This window comes from Fusarium fujikuroi, chromosome FFUJ_chr03 (assembly GCF_900079805.1).
Source record: "Fusarium fujikuroi IMI 58289 draft genome, chromosome FFUJ_chr03".
Taxonomy (NCBI): Eukaryota; Fungi; Ascomycota; class Sordariomycetes; order Hypocreales; family Nectriaceae; genus Fusarium; species Fusarium fujikuroi.
In genome coordinates this window covers 2464860-2482317 of record NC_036624.1, presented here as the reverse complement: position 1 = coordinate 2482317, position 17458 = coordinate 2464860, and the positions used below count along the sequence as shown (strand labels likewise).

Below are 17458 nucleotides of genomic sequence, written 5' to 3'. Positions count from 1 at the left end.
GTCGAAGTCCCATTCACTCAGTCAAAAGATGTGAATTCTTGGGAGAATCCAGTGGGGCCGACCTTATAGACGGCATGCCTCACCTGCATCTCCCGTTTCGGCCTGACTCAGCCTCTACGTTAGTTACCTCCTAGGTAGGAGGGGGTGCTAAGTCTGCCTCAACTTCATCCGTGTCCATGTAGCCAAGCAGACCATTCGCAGCGAGAAATAACATACACATTGAGTCTTTTAACAGACTCAGATCCATCAGGCACTCTAGCGCAAAGTTGTTGCTTAAACTTTGGTACTGCCACCAAACAAATGGCATGCGTCCGTTTGTTTCACCTCACAAGCCTCTTACAACGACATCACCAAGGTCAAAATCAAAGAGAGGGTAACAAAGAGCCGTCATACGCGACCAAGCCACATCGTACATTAAAATAAATCGGTATCCACATGCTTATCCTGATGTCTTTTTGACTGCCAACCCGATACAAAACAGATATAAAGCCCAGGCTGTCTTGTTTCTTGCGTGGTCGCTCCTCGTGCGCCGTTTTCAGAAAGCAAACCTCCTCCCAAACACCATAACACTGTCCTCCCTGCAAAGATGCTGTCCTCTCAAGCAAAATGAGCTTGTCTACGGACAGTGTATGTACGTCAAACAAGAACGATAATGTAATTTGTCATCCCCAACAATCACCATGAATCATTCGGCCGAGCCGGATAAGATTCAATGGAGGGAACAGGAAAAACAAGCTGTTTCCCATGCAAACATAAAGTATATAAATAGCAACGTCCGGCGCTCGAAACGTAATATATAGGTAGTTGTACAGTCGTTAAATCAATCAAAGTCATTGGTCATTGGCATCATCTGTAGCTGCCAGCAGCTGCAGAAGGATTGGCGGACGCAATGCTGTCCCGTTTGGGTCTTCTGATCATACTACTGGTCCGATTGACCATGGTTGTTTGCCCAAGAGAGGTGTAGCGTTGTGCACGCTCTTCAGCAAGTTTGTCAACAGCCCCATGACCTTGTTCTTGCTGTGCCGGTCTCTCCATGTATCTTCGAGGCGGTGTTGCTGTGTTAACTGATGGCGTCGCCAGCCTAGACACACCGAGATTCGACGAAACGAAACGCCGGCGCGGGATGGCAGATGTGGTATCAGCTGATGGTGAGTATTGCTGCTGCTGCTGCTGCTGCTGCTGTGGTGTTTGATCCTGCGTCACAACTCGTATCGTACTGCCAAGCTCAGTAGGTGCTCGAGAAGGCGCTCGGAACCTTGATTCTTCCTCGCCTTCTTCACCAACCGTGTTTCTACGGTTGCGGACGAATAAAGATGTTCTACGGCCTTCATCAGGCTCCTCAGTACCAGCTCTTCTGGTTCTTAGAAGAAGCGATGACTTCCTGCCTTCATCAGGTTCTTCGGTACCAGCACGGCGAGATCGGGAAACCAAAAGTGAAGAACGCCGATTCGAGATCGGCTCGATCGGTGTCGATGGTATCGAGTTGGACACACGTGATGTAGTAGGTAGAGAACTACCGTTAAGAATGTTGAGTCTTCTCTCTTCAAATTTGGACAGAGTCCTGGGACTGGTAAGATGTTCCTTGGCGGCACCCTGATCGTTTCTCCCAATACTCTGTCGCCGTTGAGAAAAGCCACTAAAGGTTTTACCGATCGTCGGGGTAGTTGGCGCGTCATTCTGAGCAGGTGGTGGGACTTCGATTGACTGCCGCGGTACACGTGTCTGGGTAGCGTCCTCACCCAATGCGAGGCAAAGCTCCGTTAAGCTGCGACACACACTCTCGGCCTTTCGTCTCAGTTGGCGATCAGTAACAGTTGCGTTAGAGCCTATCGTGCTGGCGCCGCTCGAAATGGGGCCAGGTAGGCCGGGCGTTCCCATCATGGAAGCGAGTGCCATGGCATCGTTAGCAGCAGACTCTAGTGCCTGGTAAACTTCCGTGTCGAGTAGAACCTTGGACTTAGCAAGGGCAGATTGAAGGATGGAATGTGACTCTCGGTGGTGGGAGGACGTGGTGCTAACGGCGTCGGCATTCGTGTTCTGATGACCATTCTCAACTCGCTTGGGAGAAGAAGACATAGTTGTGGCTGTAGTAGTCGCCGTCGGCGGTCGGTCGTCTGATAATCTCGATACTGCGGCGCCGGAAGTCGAAGGCAGCTTACCAGTCAGTTCCAGTCGATGTATTCTTGATTTGAGGTCGTCTAGTTCGTCCCATACCGTGGAGGGGGCTGTATTCGACAAAGTCGATTCCGTTCCCTCAGCCCCGTTGCCAGCCTCCTGATTTGCTTGACGTTGGAAATCGAATGACCGGACTAGAGGGGAGGAATTGTACGTCTTGTTGTGGCCATGACCCATGAACTTGTACGCAGAGCCTCGGTTTTGCCCACTTACATTGTTGTCCGTGACAGAGGATCTTCGACGAGAATACATGGAGTTTTCGGAACTAGGTTCCTGAAAAACTATCGATCGAGGTGTGACGGGGGACGGGCGCATGGTTGAGGTCGAGCCTCGCAGACGTCCTGTATCTTCTCCAGGATGCGCAGATGCTGCTTTTTCTCGTGGCAGTGTGCGATAAGTTGACATGCGAGAAATTTCAGTGGCACGGTCGTCTTCGTAGCCTCTTGATCGTGACCGCGCAGTGTCTTGTTGGTCAGAAAGCCGGCGCCGAACCCTGGGAGGCGAAGTAGGCTGATGTATAGGGACTACGGAGGATAACGGTCTTCGATGCGTAAATCGCGTTGATCGTGACTAGGTATGCAAGTTAGCCTCAGAGCTAGGACAGGTCAAAGTCGAGTTATATCTCCAGAAGCAAGCAATTGAATACGTGGTGGGTACAGAAAAAGTTCCGCACAGCCCGAGTGACCATGCGCCATACACAGCGCATAGCCGGCATCATAAAAAATGGCGAGACAGTAAGATGCGATAGAAGGAGTGAGCTTACCACTACGCTGCGGGTATCTTCTTGGGATTGCTCATCTGTTTGACGCTGGGAAGTTTCTTCCCTGGCAATCTTAAGGAAAACGTCGCCAGTATCTTCATTATCGAAGGCGCCACGGCGGCTTGAGGCTAAAGGAGCTGACCGAAGTGCATCATCATTACCCCTGCCCTCCAAGGCGCGCAGGGTACGGTCATGGTTAGTGTCTTCGACTTCGTCGCCAGAGTCGTGGAAGCGCGGCCTCGAATTCATATCGAGAGTGAGGCTCTTGCGGGAGCCTGAAGATCGGAATGATCGAATTGGGGGAACACGAACAGCGGTTGACGGCGATGAATCAGTGCTACTATTGGAGGTGAGAGGCGGTCGGTACGAAACGGGAGGGCGATGGGAGGCAGATGCTCGCCTCTCATCTGAGTTGGTTCTGGACAGCGTCTTGGGCAAAATTAATTCGCGTTGGCCAGACGGCGATTGCTGAGGTGAATTGTCACTTGAGGAGGGAAAAGTGGATTGACCTTCTTGGGCGGCTTCGATGGCTTGGAGGCGCTCAGAGTTCAAAGAAGGTGGTGGGCCAGTGGAAGAGGTGCCAGCAGTCGATCTTCGCGACACCAGTGGTCGCCGAGTTCGAGACTTGGAGGTTGGAGGAGCAGGATGCGGGGAGATCGCGTCAGGTGCATGTGCTTCAAAAGATGCGGGACGCTTAACCCCAGGCGAGAGTTGGATCACCGATGACGATGGATGAACCGAGGACGTCTTGGAATTGGTTTGTGAGAGCAGCGTGGTGTCAGATTCATAGGATGACTTGGATTCGTTGGGCTGCGAGAATGAAGATGCCGTGTTCGTTGATGGGTCTGTTGGCGCAGATGCAGATGCAGGCGCAGATGTTAATGCAGAGACAGCGTGTTTTTCGTCGCAGTGATGCGTTGTCGGGTGAGAAGTGTGAGAATGGGTCGTCGCGAGAGTTGCTGGTGCTGTGCCAGGGTCGGGCGCTGTCAATGGTCCACTAACAGTAGCGCTCGGGGGGGGCACTGGGCCTGGTTCTGCTGATACAGGTGATACTGTGGTCGGGGCGACTGAGACAGTCGGAGTAATAGTGCTGGGGTCTGAATTGTGTGAGACAATCGGCGGCACAATTGAAGACTGCAGAGGAAGCGCCGCTGATGCACTATTCAAAGTATTGGCGAGTGGTGAGGTTGGTGTTGAGGCTGATGCCGTTACCGTTGCCGACGCCAATGTAGTCGGTTTGTGGTCAAGGTAATCGTCGGTGCGGCCGTCCTTGTTATTGTTTCTCGAATCGAGATTTTGGTTTCTGTTATGGTTGTACTGGTTGCTGCTGCTAAGGGACAGGGGGTCACCCTTATGAGCTAGGGGCACGCTTCCACAGCTGCTGCTTCGCCGGTCAGTGAAGCGGAAAGCGGGCAACTTGGAAGAACTGTGGCTTTGCCGGTGCGAGTCTGCGTGGGCAATGACAGTAGATGAGGAAGCGTCAGATTGGAGATCAGCTGTGGCCATAGGGAAAGGCATGTTCCCAGACGCAGGCTCCTGATGCTGATGCTGACTGTCAGGGCCTGGCTGGCCCGCACTGGTGAAACCGCCTTTTACAGTCATGGTCTCGGCCGCCGGAGCATTAGAGCATCCCAGCAAGTGCTTGCACACAGATACGACGTCAATGGACTGCGAAAAGTCTCGCAGGTTCGCCGCGGGAGAATTTCGTTGAGGAGGATTGGTTTCGCACAGGATATCCTGATGAGTTGAGAAGGCTTTTCAACTGAGAAAATGTCCAAGTCGTCACGTATTAGTTATTACAATGATTGCATGCGGCAGTGGTCGTCTCAGTTTTGGGTCGTCTCCTAGAAAAGAACAATGGGCTAAGACACTCGAATGCCTATGACTCGAGAGGCCTTGGATTTTGGCGGTTGGTTGTCAGAGCGGCGTCCTTGGAGCGCGCGAAACGGGTTCCTCCGAAACGAGCGAAAAGGATCAAAGAAACGTCGTCGAGGAAACCTGGGGAAGTGAAGTTTGCAGAGATTGAAACAAAGAGAGGAGCCGAGGGTTTGGGTTGCTAATACGATATTATGATGTGAGCTGAAACCGCGGGAATTAAGTACGAGAGTGATGTTGGCAGACACAAGGAAAGAAAGAAGATGAAGTCGGTGTAGGTGAGGGGACGAGTATGCCCAAGCTGCCCAATAAAGAGGAAGACGATGGGAACCCAGACGACGTGTCCGTCCAAGAGCAATGGATGGGATTGAGGAAAAGACTGAGAATGAGAATGAGATCAGGAGAAAAGGTAGGTAGAGCGAGCAAGGCAAAGGCGAGACAAAGAAGAGGAGGAGTTTCTAAAATGTTTGAATAATTACTAAGTTAGTAGTTTGACCTCGCCAGACGAGAGGGGACGAGAGGAGCAAGACGTCGACAAGGGCTTTAAGATCCAGGATGGACGGGACGGTCCCTTTTTCGATCCAACAACAGCAAGCAATGGATGGATGGATGGCAAGCAAACTAAACAGGGGACCTACTCAAGAGCAGAGATTTAAAGGATGAAGGCACACGGTTAAACTCTTGGCCTCCTTGTCATGGATATAAAACACTGCCGATGAGTGGAAGAAACTTTGTTTATATGATGGGCTATTAAGAAGGAAAGGCCTCAATCACATCCTCAAATGCAGCCATGGTCACCAATTGCTGAAACATCCATATCAGCACACGACGATATCATCGTTTGCGTGCGTGCTTCATTGACTCGCTCGAATCTGCGAACCCTGGCAACCAGAGTGGAATCGGTGGATGCAGTTCTCGCACAAACGAGACCGGAACCATCTTTCTGGCTTGCAGCAAGCACATCAACAAGCCTGGTCTTTTCTGACAAGGAACAAGGGGCAGGGGACAAGGGGACGTTCGTTTGTTGGATCTGCAATTGAGACTTTGAGGGCATGCTCCCCGAGCCTGCAGCGAACCTAGACGCCGTCGTTCATTGACATTGACATCTGATGCTGTGTTGCAGTAACCGACAAACCATCTGCTGCATTGAGGCACACCCGGCAGTTTCTGGAGTACAGCCTACCACGCGCACAGGTACAGAACGCATAGGTAAGTAGTCACCTAAGGTACTAAGGTACCTTACCTCAGGTCGGTAGTCTACCTTATGAGCAATGTTCATGCCCCTTTTCCCAGCATATGCTCTCCGTTTATACATATCACATCACTTTGCTTCTCCAGACATGGTATCCGTGATGTGTCAGTGTCTGTTAAAGATAACAGTTATACTATTAACCTTACGGGCCGCAGATGTATCATTCCCGCGACTGGCCTGAGCTTCGTCTCGTCTTGTCCTTGGGTGATTGGGCCATTTCGAATTACGGCTAAGCATGCCTCCTAATCCTCAGTCTGAGTCTCAAACCCAATCCCTTTGCGGATATCGGCTCCCCCATCGTCCATTCGGGAATGCAACTCACCTCCCTTGTCGTCATTTATTTAGTGGTAGAGCATAGACCACCGTTGAAATCAACCACCCGATGACCTAACGGTAAACGGATGTCGGATATGGTAGCAAACCCATGCACTAGGGGCCAGCCCGTGGCTCGAGGAGGCTGGTTCAGCTCAACGAGGGATAGCCGTAAACACCACAGCCCTTAACTTATCTCCATCCTGGTGCTGAAACAGAGGCTCTCTGGGGTTGCGTTGCATCGCGCCACTCTCATCCTTCGATACTGACATTTTTGACGCAGTGTCAAGGGGCACAAAGCAAACATAAAATAAGCTGGTTGGTTGTTATTAAATAAGCTGCCATGTTTTCATCTTGAGCCATAATTTCTAAGGCGCATTCGCTTCGCATAAGTGTCTCTTAGCATGATATGTGTATACTGAACTGCTATGATCAACGGTTTCAGTACCACGTAGCGCGGAGTTCCACATGGCTAGCAAACGCCCAAGGAACAAGTCCCTGTTGACGCGAACCATTCTCGCCTCGCTCAATTTCTGCTCCCTCTCTGTTGTCGCCATATGTAGTAGTTGAGGCGAGCAAGGGTGTCCCCTTGTCCAATCCTCTGAATACCCTCAACGAGCGCTTTCCTCCTCGTAATCGACGGCTCGCCTATTATTCCTGCAATATAAAGGCTGGCTAGCTGTTTTGCTGAAGGTGCAGATCTATGTATTTTTGCTTCTTCCTGTCCGCGGAGTTGAAGCCCTCATCCATTGCATTGGAAAGGACTGTGACAGGAGCGAAAGTTGCTATTAGGACAACAGCACCTCTATCGTAACTTTCTTAACTTGTAAAGAACCTATTAAGAGGTCTTACTCGTCTTGTTGTGGTCGTTTTGCTTTGCCACGGTGCCTCTGGCGTCCTCATGTTAAAGTGTAAGTCTAACGCTGAGACAAAGAGACCTAGGATACGGATCCTCATTAATGCCATAGGCCAGAGTATACATCATTCCACTCTATTTGTATCTAATACTCGGTCCATCTAGCTACATATGATATTCCTTTTGCATTTTAGGTCCGTTTGGTGGTGTTGTTGATAAACTCAATGAGGGAGAAATCCAACAAGCCGGACTAAGCACTTCAAGTGCCCCGAACAGGGAATAGCATGGAGATATATAGCCGAAGGGCATTCACCGGTCTACTTCATCCATTCATGTCAGTGATCCTTCGGTGCTCTTGTCGTAATATTAGACAGATAGAGGTAGAATGGTAGTTTCTACCCCTTGAAGTATCAATTTCCCGTGTTGCTTCGAAAGTACTAACCTATGAAGCTGTGCTCTTTGATGCAATACTACTATATAGGGTAACTAGGCTCGATTAGAGCTTAACGATAGTCTTGGTTGTCACTTGATACATGTTTTCTAATGCTCAGATTGTGCATGTAGAGATTGCATATCACATGTGACGCTCTTCTTGAACTGTTGATATCGCTTATGCTTTGTGTAGTGGTATAAATGTCTGATTGTGGTTAATTATTATTCCCGTCACAGGTGTGATGTTTCCATTCAAACAATACCAGCACGCATCAACAAACTCCAAAACCCTTCTCAATTACAAAACAGCTCTATTTAGCAAGAACAATACCGAGCCAAAGCATATCTGTTATAGCTGTAGTGTTCCAGGCAACAAATACTGGATAATGAAAAGAAAATTGTGTAGCTTACCCTAAACGCAGATGATATTGGGAATATCATAGATACATAAGGACTAAGTAATGTCAATGAATATCTGTCTTAACTATCATACCAATCATAGTATATATAGAATCATATGCCCCCAGTTTAAACCACTGCTTCTTCACTGATATCACTTTATCTGTTCTCAGACGCAAGGTCGATTGGTCACGTGCCAGGCGGTATTAATACTGTTTGGTCAAGGCAGCAATTGCGCCACTGAGGCAGATGAACCTTATAAGGTTCTGACTTCTGAGATACGGGCCAACTATAGGGGCCTCATTGGTTATGCCTTTGTATGAAAAGTTAAAAGCTCGATGGCCTCATAAGGCTGACGGTAAGGGAAAAAAAAAAATAGAATTATATGCAAGGTAACTTCGAAAGCATCCTCAAGAAGATAAAGTGTTATAATGTGTCTCTGCCATGAGTTGCCTTGATTGCCTAGCCTGGCGTAAGTCAACAAATGAATGATTATGGTGACCAAGAAACAGAAGATAAATGCTGTAACACAACTCCAGCTCCATGTATCGTTCAATTAGCATCGTCCAATTAGCATCGTCTCCCCTTGACCATTGAATTTCTAGACTGAGACAGAAGTGTATTTAGAGACCCATAACCTCCATGGCAATGGCAGAACTCACAATAACCATGTATGATACTAATGCTGTGGACCAAATTTAACACGAAGTTGTTCATACTGGTGTGAGTTATTGGTATCGACTAAACCCAACAAGGAAACATAAAGGCCCTATCTGCTTATGTACATTAACATAGTTGTTTACTGACTTAGTATGTAGAATAATCCTTTAGTAAATAGTCACACAAGGAGCAAGTAACCAAATCACATGAAATCATGGTAGTAGAATTTTCATCAGACAAGACCTAGTAAAGCTTAAGTAGAACACCTCCGAGTCCCAAACTTGATCGGGTTCCTCGGTAACGTGCTCACGTTGAACCTGAAACAAACAACGATATACCCATGCACGGAAAAATATCGTTGCACCTGATATACTTCTCTAACGGACCGGCCAAGAATCAGCGTTTATTATCTTTGACAGTGCCATATGATCCTGGGGAATATCTCCTTGATACCACGTAAGTGATCCATTCACACGCGGACGAAGATTAGGTTTCGATGCCATTCCATGCGTAAACAAACGCGGGACCATATCCTTGTTTCACTATGAAGAAATAATCAGTCACCTCAATATATCAGCTACAGTGCGTAGAGTCGGATCCCCATGTATTAAGTGACCGGCATTCCGTATTATGTACGTGCGAGACGGTCGAGACACGACGGAGGACGGAGGACGGAGGTCATCAATAGCATCGAACTGAGACCTGCCTTTATATGAGGTATACTTTTCAAGAGAAAGAAGCACGGTGTACATAGTAGAGAAACAGGCCAGTTCTATCACAGATCCCTACTGATGCTACCGGAGCCTCAGTTTCAAGTCATTACTTAGCCATACGTGATACAAGGACGAGAATCAAGAGTTGCCCTGGAGATATGAGGCTTTCGTCACAAATTTGCTGTGTCCGAGACTCACAGGCGAGCGAGTTGCAGCTTCAAGAATCTGTGACTGGGTAGATATTGAACCGGCGGCAATACAAGACAGCACAGCCATTGACTTGAAACAAGCGCAGTTGCGGCTATGCAGTCTGCAAGGTAGTATAATGAGATGAGAACGACTTTGTACGATGCAATTGACTGATAACAAACTCGGGTTGAATCCTAGAAGTAGTTACTACTGACAGGGCTAGTTCAAGTTTGGGACGGAATTGCACAGACTTGCTACAAAGAAAGAGACATCTATTCTGCAACTTTGCTGAACCTCGAGGACACTCATGAATTGTAACATTGAGCGCCCATTCCGGGTCCAAGTCCAAGTCCAAGCGCCTGGATATCAGGAGTCAGGGGATAGGAGAGAGATGTGCGGGATGATGTTATTAATGATGATAGAAATGGTGATCGAGAGTTGCGCGGTCCAGGGCGAAGCGACCCTGTAATGGAGAGTCTCGTTTCAGATCAAGACCCGTCTTATTTTTGGGTCTTGTAAAGGTGTAGTTTTAGCGACGAGGATGCAGACTAAGGTATGGTTCCCAGCAGGATCAGACAGCCCTGTGTAGTAACCAAGGCACAGTGAAGTACTCCTTATCCTATGCTGCAACATTCAGGTGAACCAAACACCTCACCTCACCTCATCAAAGGAACGGTTGGAATCCTCTTTTGTCTCCCAGAGGCGATTTCCTAAACGGCAGGAGATGATGGGACTGTATTAACAAACCCTGCAGGGGTAATAATAAGGGATATATTAACTTGGTAGATTGCTGATCAACATCTAGCGCAGAAAGCCACGAGTTTTGGAAGAAGAAGCCTGCAAGCGCAAGCTTAAAAAAAGAAGGGACCCAACTCGATATTGGATGTCATTGGAGGTTTGGTTCCATATAGTCCAGGCAATTTGACGTGCAGTAGCCAGTAGCCGATGCAGCCAATCTTGTCTAGCGGTCTGAATTTTCCTTCTTCCCCTTGGGCACTTGGGCTTCCTCTGACTGCATGTATGCATCTGGTAGGTGAGTGAGCAAGCGTTAGAAAAAAAAGCTGAAACTCGATGGGGCTCAAGACTTTCCCGCTTTTTCATTCCCTAGGCCAGGGGTTTCGGATTGTGAGCCACTCTTGTTGTAGCTTGGCGCCATTTGATCTGCCGTTAGAGGAGGCTAAGGAGGAAAAGTGCGGCCCGGTCTGTTTCTGAACATGGTTGAATTAATTGGTGGCTGAACTTGTTGTGGATGAATGGAGATGGACGGAGACGGACGAAGAGCTTGGTAGCTTGGGTAGCTCGGCTTGGATCTGCTTCTTTCACATACCGATGGGAAATATTTCCGACACAGTTTTCAAATTCTCATTAACTAACTCCTAACTTGACCTAAGGCACCTACGTGCTTTGACAATGGACCAGAACAGTGGCAAAAAGGAACTTGACTCATTGCAATATTGGACTGTGATGTGGTTCTCAGCTCGATATAAATAAACCTTCGTATTATAACACATCTTGAGTCCAAGTCGTCAGTCGTTAATCTCTTTTTTAAAAGTCTCCACCACTTTAACGCCAATAGTCCTGGATTAGTACTATGTGTCAGCTTTCACTTCTGAAAATCCATTCTTATTCTCCATTCAAGTTGGCCTCCGATGACTTGACGTGTTCTTGGTCAAGAATAGAAATGTCTCCCAAAACTGGAGACGCCGCAGTGGCGCAAACCAACCGAGGCTAAGCCACGAGACCAGACAGCTCAACTCCGACGGCCACTTAACCCTAATAAACAACAGGCCACGCGAGCCGAGCACTTGGTTGTCGCGTTTCGATCGATATCGTATCCAATTTGTATGACACTCTGCTGCCCGGCCAGCGAACACCGTAGCCATAGCCAGACCGCAGCCAGTGCACTTCTTCCCAGGGCCCAGGACCCAGAACCCAGAACCCAGAACCAGAACCCAGGTAGCCAGGCTGGGCCGGTCCCGTACGGCAACAGGCGCAGTAACGTTAGTTGACGGTGGAGGAACAGGGGACACCCCTTTGCCCCCGTCTCTGCACTGAGCCGCCTATCTCTGACAGTCGCAGAGAGGTTACCTGGATGTTGGAGGTTACAGAAGGCCCCTTGCCCGCCTGTGACGCCGCCAACAGATGGCCGAATCACGGCCAAGGGGCCGGGGTCAGGCCACGCTTTTTTGCCTTTGCTCGGACTGGCGACAGCGTTACGGAGTGGCGTGCACCAGCAGCAGAGTTGAGACGATAAGTGCCAAAGAATTATATGTACGGAGTATGGTTTATCTGAATAAGTTTAATTGGTACTATAATCCAGCCAGTTATAAGACGATATGAAGAGCTGCAGCCCTACATAACAAGAGGTTGGAGGATAGAAGCTTAATAAGGTACGGAGTAAGGTAATAACAGTACAGGTCACGGAAAAGTTGTTTGGAATTGAGTTGAGGAGGTTGGATGACGAAAGGGTAGACTTAGTACCTTATGATGTGCATGTGTACCGTACCTCAACGTTGGAATCTTGGAAGTCAGTTCTTGTCTTCAACTCCTGACGGACTGACTGATATTAGATGCATCGCCGACTGGCTCGATTGTCTTCTTACTTGCCCATCGCTTCCTAATCCCGTCAAGATCTCAGATAGCCCCATTTGTCCTTTAGCAAATTACTAACCCATTCGACTGTACCGCATTTGCACATGAACAAGCAACCCAAACGCTCTCGTCAGCACAGTGTAGCTTCGACTGCTGGAGAGGAGGTACCTCTCCACCTGCGGGTTAAATTTAAACCCTCGGCCCTGTACTGGCGTTTCAACCTCGCACCCCGCCCCCCTGCTCTGCAATTCTCTAGTCCCCAAATAGGACAATGGGGATATGATTGGCTGGCTGTAGGCGCCTTCCATGCTGCAGAGTGCTGCACGAGGTCTATATTTAGGATCCTGAACGCGTTTCGTGCAGCGAACCCTCCACTCACAAAGCAGACTCTACGGCCGTGGCTAACTTAAGACGGAAAAGAGGAGCTCTGAGTGGTTCATTGTAGCGCCCTTGAGGTGCTCGCCCCATTTTTGCTCATCTTCTGAGTGAAAGTGAGAGAGGAGCCTACTGTACGTTAGCAGGATGAGAAGCGAGAGTTGGAGATCGATCTGTAAGATTGATTGATTGCTCATTGAATCCAGTTCAGTTGGGTCTTGCAACGGGCGGCCTTGACCTGAGAATCGATGTCCTAGGGCGACTATGGCGATTCGGATGTTTCTTTCCCATTGGACACCGCTCGACACATTACCTATTGTAGGTAGTTCATGGTTGGGTATTGTAGCCATAGCCATATTGGCAAGGGAGTGACATATGAAGCAGGGCTTGGATTCAGCCAGTCAAGATGACACTATTGAGCAACTCAATAACTATTCTCACGGAGACGATTTTAAGCAAACATGGCAAATTGAACACACAGGTATGATCAATGACCTTTACCGAAACTGGTTCCAAGCATCGTCAACCCTAGTGCATGTTTCGTATACCATTCTTGCTTCCTGTACCATTGCAGGGTCCATGGAGCTGACACTGCTTGGGCGTTGCCATGTCACGTTTCCCTGGGGGCTTCCAGTTCAGGTCTCCTCTCACCTTGTCCAGAAGCATGCCTGACATGGCATGACAGTACATTACATTACATTAGTTGCGTCTTGCCATATATGGCCGCAACCGCCAACAAGCGACACAGCGCATATGTAGGTGCTGCCGCTTGCTACGGGCGGATACTTTGTTTCATAACACGAAAACAAAACACCCTTTTTTCCTTTTACCGCCGATGCGCTGTTAAAAGAACTAGAGGTCTTGAATTAGTCGCTAACAGATCGGATTGGACTGGATACCTCGATGACTTTTTGAGATACTGCCGTTGCTATGTCGCCAGCAGCACGCCCAGGTTCTTCTTCTCTTACAGGGCACTGAGCCTCCACCAGGCAGCTGACTGCCCTGGTGGCCTGGGCTCCTGAGAGAGGCACCCATAACCGGTACCGTATGAAATATCCTTGAAAGACACTGTCCTCAGGTAGCGCTTGCTTGCAACTCACACCCCTCAACCGGTTCTCCCCCAGAGCTAATACACTCCCCTCCAACTCGTTACTCTTCCTCTCATCTTTCTCTCACTTCCTCTTGTCACTTCGATCTTCAATTTCAATTTCCATCTTCTTCTCTTCGCCCTTCCCTTTACTCTCTACTTCACTTCAGACCACTACGCTCCGGCCTGATATAACATCTTCTCTCGCACGACGGCTCGGTCTCCCTCATCAAGGGGAAATAATGATCTCGCGACTCTGACAGCGCCACTCGCTGCCCTGCCCTGCCACTACCTATCGCCGAAGCGCCTGTTGTCTCATAAGTTCTCTGGGCCTGTTCCTTGGACTATTCTCCCTGCTACCCGCTAGACTCGACAGTAGCAGTAGCTTCTTTCTCGATTGTTTCTAAAGCCCAAATTGTGATTTATTTTTGAGCAAGAACTTCTTTTTTCTCTCTCTCTAGAGACCACTGTCCACTGCGAGGCTTGTCTCCCTCATTTACCAAGTCGAGCAACTTGCGTGCGTTTACTGAACACTACCCACTACTGGTACGCTCAGCGACAAGATCAGCTGCGCTGACCCATCGAACGACCGACTTGACCTGCTCTCGATCGCACCGCGACCTGCGAAGCCATTCGTTTCTCTTGCCGGACTATTTATTTCTGACCGGCCAATTTACAAACCTCTGCACGTACTCACATAATTTCAACCATATTTGTCCCAGGTGGAAGCCAACTGGTGTTTCAGCGCCCTGATCAAACACTCGAATCATACCCGGTACGCGGACTAGAGACTATAATTGTCCCTCAGCATCTGCTTCGCTTTACTCCACGTCCTGGCGCAGACTTGACTCACTAGATCGCCAAGCGGATACCAAAACATGCCTTCAGTTACGGACAGAAGAGTGTACGAAGATCAAATACCGCCTTTTATGACAGTGTTTGATCTGGATGCCGAGACCATGGCAGATCAGGACACTGTGACACTCATGGACACCAAATTCGTCGACATGGAACCAAAGCGACCTGGCGTGCTGGGTGCTCCTCCTCAACATGGCCTTGGCCCTAGCATGATGCCTGTCGACCCAACACACAAGCATCACGATAGCACATCGACACAGACCTCCGAGTCGGCAGACTCTTCACCTACAACGACCTTGTCTACAACCGACTCTTCGCCCCTCTCAGATGCGTCTCCCTCGTCTTCTCCCGATTCTCCTATGAATCTTATTCCCCTCAACAATTATCCTGCCACGAGCTTCGGCGACCTCTCTACCAATCTCAGCAGCACAGCCACCACTACTCTGTTGAGTGAGCCTCCTCGGCTGCAGCGACCAATGACATCACCCTCACCTCGAAGAGGCCGCAATATGAAGGGCCTTTCTATCCAACCCCCATTCGTTGCCTCGACTTCAACGACAAACATTTCGCTGGTCTCCGAGCCTTCTTCTCCATCATTTATCAAACCTACGATTCCTGCTATGAGAAGAAAGCCTAGCCAGTTGAGTCTCAAGACCAATACTTCTGACTTGATCCATAAGACCACCCTGGAGGTCCCACCCTCACCAGCCATGCCGATGCTCCAGCGTCGAGCTCTTAAGCATTCTTGCTCCTCACCTCACATGTCTTCCGGCCTTAAGTCCGCGACCTTCGGTCCACCTGGCGGTATGACTTTCCCCAAGGTATTGGAAAGAAACGAATCCGGACTTTCAGAAGTATTGCGACCCACAAAGTCGAGTATGAAACCAACCTTCCATTCTGCGATTACTGAGGAAGATTCGCCAATTCGTACCCAGATGGCCATTCGAGATGATGACCCCTACCGCGATAACGAGAACAACGAGGACATGAAGACGCCAGGCTACCCTGATGGGCCAATTGCGATCTACGGAGACAATGTTTTCCTCTACTCCGAACCCACGGCTGATGAAGCATCGCGGTTTGACGTAGTCATCAATTGCGCTCGCGAAGTCAGCAACCCTTTTGAGATTCGCAAAGTGGCCCATGAATCATCGCAATCGCCGTTCCAGTCTATGCGACGCCCTGTTTCTGGAATTGAAAGTCCCATCCCCGATACTGCTGTGTCCACAGCCAGCTTCATGACAGCCTGGGAATACCCCCAGGAGGATTCAGCTGACACACCTACCACACCAAAGGCCTTTCAGTTTAAAGAGCCTGAATACATCCATATTCCTTGGGACCACAATACCGACATTGCGCCGGATCTTATGGAGTTGTGTGATGTTATTGATAAACGGACAAAAGCTGGCAAACGTGTGCTTGTCCATTGTCAGCAGGGCGCCAGTCGATCTGCGAGTCTGATCATTGCCTACGGCCTTTTCCAGAAGCCGCATCTCACCGTGAATGATGCTTACTACGCAGCTCAAGCAAAGAGCCAATGGATCAGCCCGAACATGAAACTCATGTACTCGCTGCAGGATTTCCAAAAGGAGGTGTCAACTAAGCGAACGGCGCTACCGCCACACCGTCCCCGTCCTGGCCGTAGCCCTTCAAAGCATAGAATCACACTCTCTGTTGATGCTATCGACATTGGAACCAAGGAGCCACAGACTGCTCCTCTTCCAACACAGAACGACGAGTCGAAGGACTCGCACTTGAATCCGAGCCAGAATCGACTTCGCGGTAATTCAACACCTGGGCCCCGACCGGTCTCACCCGGCCCTGCTTCAGCGCCCCCAACTTGCACCTGGAAAGACGAGGTTGAGCAGCACTCGTCAGAACACCTGGATCCTTTCAAACTTGGCGACTTGCCCCAGAGGCCCGTGTCAAGCCAGGGCAAGGCACCACCAACTCTAGCCCCGTCTCCCATGATGGACTCGATCATGAAGCCTCCACCTTCGCCTGGGTTCCCCTCTCAGGCAAGCCTTGGCTTCCAGACCATGACTTTTCCACGATTTAACCCGGCACCGTCGGAAATGAGATTTAGTGATGCGCCAGTGGAGAGAACGATAACTCTGCCTGGTTCATACCCGGATGATAATGCTCTATTGTCACCGAGAGCCGAGACGATGACTAACAATCCGCTTCATGATGTCCATGAGGTTGCTGGGATGCGATTCGTCGAGAGCCCACCAACCCCAAGCCAAGGCTTGTTTTCTCCCCGAGCGGGCATGTTCCCTCGAGACCCTTTCTCGACCTTCGGAAGACCACCGGTCGTTGCAGATCCCAGGAGTCCACCTACAAAAGGCGAGACACCTATTATTCGATCAATTGATGATCTCTTATGATGAAGCTTAACCTTGTGTTTCGCTGTCAAGTCGAACGAATCAACTTCCAAGGGAAGAAGTACGACGAATTACTATCGCTATTGTTTTGATTTTATAAATCCTATTCGCTATTCTACAATATGAACCACAGCATTTCAGAGGCGTTTAAGCAACAGGGCAGAGTTATAACTGCACTCCACCCGACCCTCGATCCCGGATGGTCTCTCAACCTTCCGCACGACGACACGCAAATAACCAAATACATCTTCTTTGTCACCGATCTTCTCCAATCGTTATATCCTCTTCATAACAAACATTCGCTTTTCTCTCTTTCTTTTTCAGCAGTACACAGCGCCTGGCGTCAGATGGGTTCACGATGACCTAGTGTAATATAGACAAAGACATTCCGTCTTGTCACTCTTGTTTCAGTTTTATTTTTGGTTCTCGCTTTGTCCATTTTGGACAACAAAATGCATGTGGCGTATGGCTTCAGGTACCCAAAGGGAATCATTGGGAGGGCTCAAATACCCAGTCATGGAAAGGGGTTGTGTATGTAC

The 17458-nt window shown here is 49.2% G+C and overlaps 3 protein-coding genes; 1 reads left to right on the top strand and 2 right to left on the bottom strand.

Moving 5' to 3' along the window:
- Positions 1–846: 846 nt before the first annotated feature.
- FFUJ_02883 (uncharacterized protein) lies at positions 847–4537 on the bottom strand (the record flags this gene model as incomplete). XM_023574666.1 has 2 exons in its annotated part: positions 847–2745; positions 2939–4537. 2 exons carry the CDS (start codon positions 4535–4537, stop codon positions 847–849), a joined length of 3498 nt encoding a protein of 1165 aa, XP_023427980.1.
- Positions 4538–12616: 8079 nt separating this feature from the next.
- FFUJ_02882 (uncharacterized protein) lies at positions 12617–12946 on the bottom strand (the record flags this gene model as incomplete). Its single annotated transcript, XM_023574665.1, has 1 exon — positions 12617–12946. The coding sequence occupies one exon, from the start codon at positions 12944–12946 to the stop codon at positions 12617–12619; it is 330 nt and encodes a 109-aa protein (XP_023427979.1).
- A 1609-nt stretch (positions 12947–14555) lies between these two features.
- On the top strand, positions 14556–16922 carry FFUJ_02881 (related to dual-specificity MAP kinase phosphatase; the record flags this gene model as incomplete). The annotated part of the gene is made up of 1 exon (XM_023574664.1): positions 14556–16922. One exon carries the CDS (start codon positions 14556–14558, stop codon positions 16920–16922), a length of 2367 nt encoding a protein of 788 aa, XP_023427978.1.
- Between the last annotated feature and the right edge of the window lie 536 nt (positions 16923–17458).